The 10,000-nt window shown below is 46.2% G+C and overlaps 2 protein-coding genes across 2 annotated transcripts in view; both read left to right on the top strand.

The window, feature by feature from the left end:
• Positions 1–10,000, top strand: part of clasp1a (cytoplasmic linker associated protein 1a) — a 226,502-nt gene that overhangs the window by 43,190 nt on the left and 173,312 nt on the right. The gene's annotated exons all lie outside the window — the stretch shown is intronic.
• LOC134460603 (uncharacterized protein K02A2.6-like) lies at positions 2,922–5,526 on the top strand. The gene is made up of 2 exons (XM_063212977.1): positions 2,922–5,199; positions 5,352–5,526. The coding sequence occupies exons 1-2, from the start codon at positions 2,922–2,924 to the stop codon at positions 5,432–5,434; spliced, it is 2,361 nt and encodes a 786-aa protein (XP_063069047.1). The 3' UTR covers positions 5,435–5,526.

The following is a 10,000-nucleotide window of genomic DNA, read 5'->3' as shown; positions in this document are numbered from 1 at the left end:
GCCCTGTGTGTCAAAATAAAGTAAGAAAAAGAATGGTAAGCAGTGTGCGGTGTCTTTTGAATTATGTAGATAATCTCTTCCTGTGAGTCCAAGATATTGTGCAGGTGGAAGTTGAGAAAGTGTCCCTATGATTGTTACAATGGAATGATGCATGAAATTAATTTACAAATGTTATCAAAAGACATGGAATATTACATTTTCATTTCATTGCATTTTTTAAAAAAAAAAATGCATTGCACTTAGCTGACGCTTTCATTTACCAAAAGTGGTATTGGTTACAGTCCCTGGAGCAATGTGGGGTTAGGTGCCTTGCTCAAGGGCACTTCAGCCATGGATGGAGATGTAGGGAGAGGTCAGGAGGGATTCGAACCAGCTACATTTGGTCCAATAAGGGGTCCCCACAATGCACCTAAGATGTGTAATGTCAAATTATGTGTAGTATTACCAACTAGACCCCCCATACTCAAATAGCGGCCCGCGGGCCATTTGTGGCCCACGGGGCATCTATTTGTGGCCCTCGAACAATTTTGAAAAATTAAAAAAAAAAATAAAAAAAAATTTTTTTTTTTTTTTTTTTTTGGTCCGATCGCGCTGTCGACTCTTATTTTGAAATCGCGCAACAGACGCTATGAAGAAGAGTGCCGTGCCCCGCCCCCTCAGGCAGTTTCTGTTTCTCCCTCAGTCACTGCAGGCTTCGGACAGACGGTGGCATTGGAGGTTGTGAGGTAGACTACAAGGGAAAGACTGTATCAGAGCCTGTAAATAAATTATTCACAAAGTTCTCTATACCTCGTTTTTGAAAGTAATAGTCCACATTTGATTGCAAACAGTGTGTTAGGACTTCGAATTGATTTAGCAGTAGCTGTAGCTAGTTGCTAACACAAATGAAGGCAAACTGTGTTTGAGCTCTGCTGGCAGCTAACTATTGGTAGCCTATTAAAAACGGATTGCTTAATAAACTTTTCACACTTTTAAACAGTCCCCAAATAGTTTGTTTGGAATGCTAAGACCCTCATAAGACTGCAAACAAAGTTATGAGCAACTTGACAATTTATTATTGGCTTTTGCATTTAATCAACATTGCATCAAATGTGCCATTTTCTTGTTGACAAAACCTGTTCTCCTATGTGTCCTCCTCTTTGCTGGGCCTGATTCTCATTATGCATGTGAGAGCTGCATAAACAAAGTCATAATAAGCAACATTTGTTTGAAAAGTGTTATCTTCAGGCGTATTGGTTTTCTCACTAAGAAATACATCTTTATGAATGTAGTCTGCAAATATAGGCTAACAGATAATCTTATGCCATTTAAATAGAAATACTCAAGGGTGGGTGGTTATGAGAGCAAGGCAGGCACCTCACCCCAGTGCTCCAGAAAAATGCAGGCCCTTTATGAGAGAAATGTTCTCCCATCCTGCCACTGGAAACTCAATATCTGCTGTGGGTGTGAGTGCGTGTGTGTTGTGCTTACAAAGGACTTATCTCTTTTTTTTTTTGGGGGGAGGGGGGGGGGGGGGGGGGGGGGGGGGGGGGGGGGGGGGGGGGGGGGGGGGGGGGGGGGGGGGGGGTCGTGTCGGCCCGGCCCGGCCCTTTATTGGGAGGAATTTTGAAAAATTGGCCCTCGGGGACTTTTAATTGAGTACCCCTGAACTAGATTTATAACTTCATTGTAATTACTCAATATAACAAAAGATGATAAGTCAATGTAGAGACTCTGACTCCATCCAGCATATGGTATGGTGGGAGATGGATGAGGGTCATGATGCACCTTGGATGACCCTTCTGTACTGTAACCTGGCCGCAGACGTTCAGCTCCCAGGGCGCTGGGCGCTGTGTACAGCATTTCCTACAAGACAGATGATCACAATACAGCAAGTAAGAGGTAGGGGCACTTCAGTCAATGACGGGTTTTGTTTTGGTTTTTTTTTTTTGGGGGGGGGGGGGGGAGCTTATGTTCATAAATAATTGATTAGTATACTGCAATGAAAATGCTTCTGGATAATCCACTGACATGAAACACAACAGAACAAATAATAATCTATACAATCGTGGCACTAGCTGTGAAATTACTACTAACGTCACTGACTGACCCCAATATCGACAAAGCTGTCTGGGCATAGTAAATCAAACAGAATTTACAAATTCCTCGGCGACTTACTCAATTGAAAGCTGTGTGTTCCTGTGAGTTTTGGCTATAATCTCCGATTCAACTTCGAAGAATGTTGATACCAGCTCGATTCGTCATGGCGAGAATATCCTCCAGAGTTACTTGGCACCTTCCTAAATAAATAAAGAAGTGTGTCACTACATCAGATCAGTATCACACTGTAAAACCTCCAAGTGATATGACATGAGAATCAATGTAGCCTACCATTTCTCAGTAGGCTAGACAGCTGAATGTTTTTACTAGCAGTAAAAGTAAAAGTCAACTGTACTTATAAGTATACCCCATGATTTGGTGCAGGGCTTATCATATGATTGTGTTGCCTACTGAAGGAATACTATTCGTATTTTCCGTGTACAATTTTGTTTGAGACCAAACGTAGCTTTGATTCATTTGACTATCTGTAGCTGGTAGCATGAACAGCCATACTGTAGTATATTGTTAGAATGTTCTGTGATCGATTGGTTTACCCTATGAGGAGCGCATTGACTCCGTGTTCGATATGTTTTGCCTACGGCAGTCTGTAGTATGTGAGCGGCAATAAATGTCACATACAAAGTGTCTCACCAGGTAAATAAGCCTCACCGTTTTATTTTATAGAGTAACAAGTACTCAACATGGTGTCAGAAGTGGTCTTTTCTTACTCTACATGAGACGCGAGACTACAATAGTTTTCGATAGATCCTCCGCTGTAGAAAGAAAAGTTTAGTTTTAACGTCTTCAAGTGATCGAACGTACGTTAACGTTAGCTAGCTACGATGGACCAGTTTAAACCTCCAGCACCGCTAGTGCTAACCGGCAACATCAGCGAGAATTGGCGCCGATGGGAGCAACGGTTTCGGCTGTACATGACGGCTACGGGAGCGGACACGAAACCTGAACCGGTGAAAGTGGCAATCATGCTGCATACGGTCGGCGAGGAAGCGCTCGAGATCTACAACACAATGGACGTGTTCGTCGAAGCGGGTGAGGATGGACAGCCCGGTGAGCTAACGGTGAAGCACATATTGGATGCCTTCAGAAAGTATTGCATTCCGAAAAAGAACATTGTATTCGAGCGCCATCAGTTCTGGTCACTACCGATGTCTGAGGGAGTCAACGTAGACCAGTTCGTGACTGAACTTCGCCAAAAATGTAAGAACTGTGAATTTGGACAAACTGAGAATGACATGATAAGAGACAAGCTAGTGTTTTCTGTGCCAGACGTTCGAGTGAAGGAGCGATTACTGCGTGAAACGGACTTAACTCTGGATAAAGCTGTTGATATCTGTAGAGCGGCCGAAGTTACCAGATCACAGATGCGAGCCATGAGATCGGCGCAGCCAGAGGCATCCGTAGAGGCTCTTCACAAGGTGTCTGCCAGCTACGACAAGGGGAGAGTCGCCACGAAAAAAATGTCACGACCACCTGAGCGGAAGACACAGGCAGCACACAGAAATGTCAACAACACGTGCAGAAAGTGCGGCGGGGCGCACAAACCTCGTCAGTGTCCAGCATTCGGTGTCATCTGCCACAACTGCAACAAGAAGAACCACTACGCGAAGATGTGTGCGTCAACACAAGACAGAGGAGCCACTGCCCGGGGCGTACACGATCTTGAGGTAGAGTCACTGTTCATATCTACAATGTCCTGTACTCAACCCAAACGCACTCAACAAGATAATTCGTGGTACACAACAGCCAACATAAAAGACACAGAGGTCAAGTTTAAATTGGACACTGGGGCAGATGCAAATGTGCTACCTCTGAGCATTTTGCAGAAGATTCCGGGTCCTCATCAGCTGCAACCCACACACATCACACTCGTCGCCTATGGAGGAACACGTCTGAAGCCGGAGGGCACCGTGAGACTTACCTGCGATGTGGCCAGAACGACGACAGATCTTCTGTTCTTCATCACCAAGCACTCCTCCACTCCGATCCTGGGCCGAGACGCATGTGAACAGCTGCAGCTGGTGAAAAGAATGCAGACCATCGCACTCAAAGCGCCAGCCACGAAAGAGGAGCTAGTGGACGCCTACCCCTCCGTCTTCAGTGGGCTGGGACAGTTTCCTGGGGTGCACCACATCCACACAGACCCACATGTGGCCCCAGTTGTGCACGGCTGCAGAAAAATCCCCATCGCTGTCATGGACCGTCTGAAAACGACGCTACAAGACCTCGTCGAAAGAGATGTCATCGCACCAGTGACGGAGCCCACAGAATGGGTAAATAGCCTTGTCATCACAGAGAAGAAAAACGGGACACTCAGGGTGTGCTTGGACCCTCGAGACCTGAATGAGGCGATCAAGAGACAGCACTTCTCAATACCAACCCCAGAAGAAGTACTACACCGGCTGTCAGGGAAAACCATCTTCTCCATCCTAGACGAAAAGGACGGATACTGGCAAGTGAGTCTGGACCAGCCCTCATCGATGCTCTGCACATTCAGCACACCGTGGGGCAGGTTCCGCTTTAAGAGACTTCCTTTTGGCATCAAGTCCGCCAGCGAGGTTTTCCAGCAAAAGAACTGTGAGACATTCGGCAACATTGAAGGAGTGCACATCATTGCAGACGACATGATCATCGCCGCTGCGTCTGAAGAAGAGCATGATGCCATTCTACAAAAAGTAATGGACACTGCACAGAAAAACAACATCAAATTCAACAAAGACAAAATACAGTACAAAGTGGACTCAGTCAAATACATGGGCCATGTAGTCACCACGAAGGGAGTGAAGCCGGACGAGTCCAAGGTGTTCGCCATCAGAGACATGCCGCAGCCAGACGACAAGAAAGCACTACAGAGACTGCTGGGAATGACAAGGTACCTCTGCCAATACATCCCAAATGAAGCCAGCATCACAAGCCCACTCAGAGAGCTGCTACGAAAGGACGCTGCCTGGCACTGGAGCCACCAACACACCGCTGCATTGGAGAAGCTCAAGACCGCCCTCATGCAAGCCCCAGTACTCCAGTTCTACGACCAGAGCAAGCCACTCACCATACAGTGCGACGCATCGAAAGACGGACTCGGCGCCTGTCTGCTGCAGGAAGGTAGGCCACTGTCTTATGCATCACGAGCACTCACAGACTCTGAGAAGAATTATGCTCAGATAGAGAAAGAGCTGCTGGCAATAGTCTTTTCCACCAAACGCTTTCACCAGTATGTCTATGGCAACACAGTGACTGTACAATCCGACCATAAGCCCCTAGAAGTCATCTTCAAAAAACACCTGAGCAAGGCACCAGCACGACTCCAGCGCATGCTATTGCAGCTCCAACGCTATGACCTGAGAATCGTCTACACAGCAGGCAAGGAGATGCACGTCGCAGATACCCTGTCCCGCGCTGTTGTCAGTGACTGCAAGGATGACGTGAAGGAAGACCTGTTCGAGGAGAGAGTAGTGCACGCAATGGAGGCCACAGCCGCACTCGACGAAGACACACTCTCAAAGCTCAAGGGGGCCACGGCGACAGACAGCACACTGCAACAGGTGATTGAGCTACACAAGAAAGGCTGGCCGAGGCGACAGCGCAGTGTTCCCACCAACCTACACCGGTACTGGTCGATGCGACACAACATCAGCATCAGGGATGGCATCCTGATGACTGGTGACAAGATTGTGATCCCACAGAGTGTGAAGCAGCAGATGCTTGACAGACTGCACCTCGCACACCAGGGGATACTGCGGTCGAAAGCGCACGCAAGAAAGGTGATGTACTGGCCAGGTATGAAGCACGACATCGAAAACCAGGTGGAGAAATGCCGCCCATGCCAACAAAACCAGCCACAAAATCAGAAAGAACCCCTGATTCCACACGAGATACCTGAGCTGCCATGGCTGAAGATTGGTGCAGACATCTTTGAGCTACACGGACAGTCATATCTCCTGATGGTGGACTACATGTCAAAATACCCAGAAGTGCTCAACTTACCTGACAAAACCGCCCACACAGTCATACGCAAAATGAAGACCATCTTCGCCAGACATGGAATCCCAAAGGAGCTGGTAAGCGATCACGTCCCTTTCGCCAGCTCTGAAATGCGACAGTTTGCATCGTCGTGGGGCATAAAACTCATCCACTCCAGCCCTGGATATCCACAGTCAAACGGCCTAGCAGAGAGAATGGTAAAGACTGTGAAACATGCACTTAAGAAAGCAACACAGGCCGGCACAGACCCGCACTTAGCTCTCCTGTCACTACGCAACACTCCAGTGACTGGAACAGAGTTCTCACCAGCACAAGTCCTGATGGGAAGAGTACTGCGAAGCACCCTGCCGACCTCTACAGCTGTTCTGCAACCAGCTGTGCCACACGGATTCCACTCACGGCTGAAACACCTTCAAGCCAGGCAAGTGCACTACTACAACCACAACACAAAGACACTGCCAGAGTTTGCTCCTGGCACTACAGTGCACATGTCAACACGTCGTGGCTGGGAACCAGCTACAGTCCTGCACAAGCGAGAGGAACCACGTGCATACAACGTCCAGACACCCAGTGGTGTCACGTTCCGGAGGAATCGACGTCATCTGCGGAGAATCCACCCCAGTCTTCATCGAGAGGACGACGACGATCTTCCAGAGCAGCCCAACTCTTCACACAGAGAGGACAGCACATCACAGGCCCAGCGAGACCAACGCACACCAGCCTGTGAACCATCCAGTCCCACTCCAGCTGCGCCCACCTACAGCACCAGAAGTGGGAGACTCGTGAAGATTCCTGCAAGGTTCAAGGACTATGAGTTGAAATAACACTTAAGTCCTGCCTACAGATAAGTCAAGTTCTGACTTTGTTTATGTATACTTGTTCATGTTTAATGAGGTGAATACTTACCCAATTTTTCTTCCACAGAGAGACTGAAAATATGTATATATATATCAACTGTCTTTGAAAAAAAAAAAAGACAGACACATGAAAAAAAAAAAAAAAGAATCATCTGTGTCTTTGAAAAAAAAAAAGAACAGACACGGAAAAAAAAAAAAAAACTGTCTTTGAAAAAAAAAAAAAAAGAACAGAAAGACAAACGTGAATGAAAAACTATGAATGATAAAATGTTTTTAATTGTATGCAATGTGATCCACAGGTCTTTACAGTATGATGTTGTCTTTTAAAATGCATAATGCAATTGTTTATATCTTGTGATAATCTTAAAATGTTAATTTAAAGATGCAGAACTACAGTCAAGTTAAATATGATTCTCATGCTTAAAAAGGGAGGATGTAGTATATTGTTAGAATGTTCTGTGATCGATTGGTTTACCCTATGAGGAGCGCATTGACTCCGTGTTCGATATGTTTTGCCTACTGCAGTCTGTAGTATGTGAGCGGCAATAAAAGTCACATACAAAGTGCCTCACCAGGTAAACAAGCCTCACCGTTTTATTTTATAAGAGTAACAAGTACTCAACACATACGAAGGCACCGAGAAGAGAGCTAGGTTGAGGCGACACCAAGATTAGCCATTCAAAAACTCTAGATACATAATATGTCCTTACCTCTGTTGTCTCCATCACCAATCGGAACAGCATTGTTTTCTTTCTGACGCTGTCACTTCTGTCCTGCTATTTTGTTTTGCTGGTAGAAAGACCTTTGGCGCAAAAGCCGCACACACGTAGCCTCGTATCCAGGAGAGTGTGGCGCGTTCCTTTTCCATCTCAACGCAAAATGCCACGGTTTCATAAAGCTTGTCGTTTAGTTTCAGCATCCAGTATATGCGCACATTCAACCCATAGCAAAGTTCTAGCCGAAGAACTGTTAAAAACCGAGAGCTTCAACGTTTGCTTCTTGTTACTTTATCATGTTGCCGACTGCCGGAGCAGAGCTGGCTGGCTGTCAGAATGAGCGTCGCAGAAAGATGACGTGGCACACCTCAGTCAATACAGATTTTTAATTCGTTCACTGAACCCGGGAGATTTAAATATTGAAATGAGTCGGAAACGTAATTGTATGACCCTAAACAAAATAAGAAAATACTGTTTATGTGTGTACGACGGATTTAAAGTCTGTGCCCCGCTGACTCCCGTTGTATGGTGGTTTGTGGATATCGCCCAAACCCAAAATCTCACGGAAGGCTTCAAATCAAACAAAAGTGACACAGGTGGGTAGCTCAGTGTATGATACACCATAATTAAGGTCCCAAATGCAAAATACCGACCTATTCCTTTAAAGTGATACTGTCCCATTTTTGGAAATAAACTCATATTCCACATCCCCCTGAGTTAAATAATTGAATTTTCCCTTTCTCCTGTACTTCCAACCATTCTCTGAATATGGCAGTGCAAATTTTACCTCAATGCAAGCAGTTAACATAGCTGGCAGCTAACTGGTCTGATAGGACTCAATGTTAACTGCTAGCTTGGAGGTAACATTTACACTGCCGTACCCAGAGAACGGTTGAAAGTATAGTACAACGGTAAAACCCTATTATTTAACTCAAGGGGAGGTGTAAAATAAGTTCATTTCCAAAAATGGGACAGTATCACTTTACGTAGGGCTGCAAAATGAGCAAAAAAAAAGGATACAGACAAGGACCAAACCGATGATGAAAGAAATGGAGCACAATTTCAAGTGTGCACAATATCACACTGAGCACAATGACTAAGAGAGGAAAAAATGAAAGAAGTACAAGTCCCGCAGAGATATTTGAAAGTAAAAGCCCTCAGTTATGAGATGCTGACAGAGCTTCTTTAGAACCACATTACTGGCCAACCGAGCCCAGATAAGGAGAGTTCACTCACCGAGGAGGAGGCGAAACAGCTGAAATAAGCTGAAATACGCTTTAGAGGTTTTAGCCGGCAGGAAAGCTTAAGATTACTGCGGCCTTTGTGAGGGGCCAGCAGAGGATCACTGCTGCCAGTCAGCTGTTTGCAATATGATCGCACACATGTCCCTCCGTCTGTCTGTCTGTCTGTCTGTCTGTCTGTCTGTCTGTCTGTCTGTCTGTCTGTCTGTCTGTCTGTCTGTCTGTCTGTCTGTCTGTCTGTCTGACTGTCTGTTTCTCTCTGCTAAATCTCACTACTGACAGTTGGACAGACAGACATATGCGCACACATGCATTTGGACACGCACGCACGCACGCACGCACGCACGTACGTCGCACACACACACAGACAGTGCTTGGCATGGAAAACCAGCACAGCAGAATAGCATAAGAGAAACTCAGGGCTGTACACAAGTAAACCCAGTCTTGTCCCTGAGGGAGAATCATTAAAACAGAACTTAACACCTCTATTCTCTTAAGGGTGGTTTATGCCTCCAGTCCAGCGTCCCTGCGTCGTAATGCAGTGAGCCGCGCAGTTAACGTAGTGAAGCCCCCCCCATCACGCAGGTACTCTGGGGCACCTCCCCAAAATTGTGTCTCGACGCAGGGAGCGACGGCGTGAAAGGGCGAAAATAGGTCTCTGATTGGTCCTCTCGACCAGCCTGCTCTGTCCTCGAGTCGAGAACAAGCGCTACTTCCTTGTTCTAACCTTCGTCGGTCTACGGACTGTGAGCTCTTCATTAAATAAGTTGCCCGTGCTTTGTTGTTTGATTTATTTACACGAACCAAAGACAACACATGCGCTTGCAAGTTACGACGCTGAAGTTATTTGGACAGTTGAACAGTGGTTCCGAGGTCGAGGAAACATTCTGCTTCGTCCTCGACAAATGAGCCACTTCTTTGTTCCAAACTACCACTGTGGCTGCCAGTGCGATCAAACATGCACGTGATATAAAGATTTAATGTTTCATTTTCATTCTCGTCGAGTCTGTGATGCTAAAAAACAACCGACACGTCTAGTTTACTCTTTGTATTGAAGGCAGTTTCAGCATGGAATGACATCGCGCAGACCGTGCTTCAAAACAGGGCA

The sequence above is a fragment of the Engraulis encrasicolus genome, chromosome 13 (assembly GCF_034702125.1).
Source record: "Engraulis encrasicolus isolate BLACKSEA-1 chromosome 13, IST_EnEncr_1.0, whole genome shotgun sequence".
NCBI lineage: Eukaryota > Metazoa > Chordata > Actinopteri > Clupeiformes > Engraulidae > Engraulis > Engraulis encrasicolus.
This window is presented reverse-complemented; position numbering and strand designations above follow the sequence as displayed.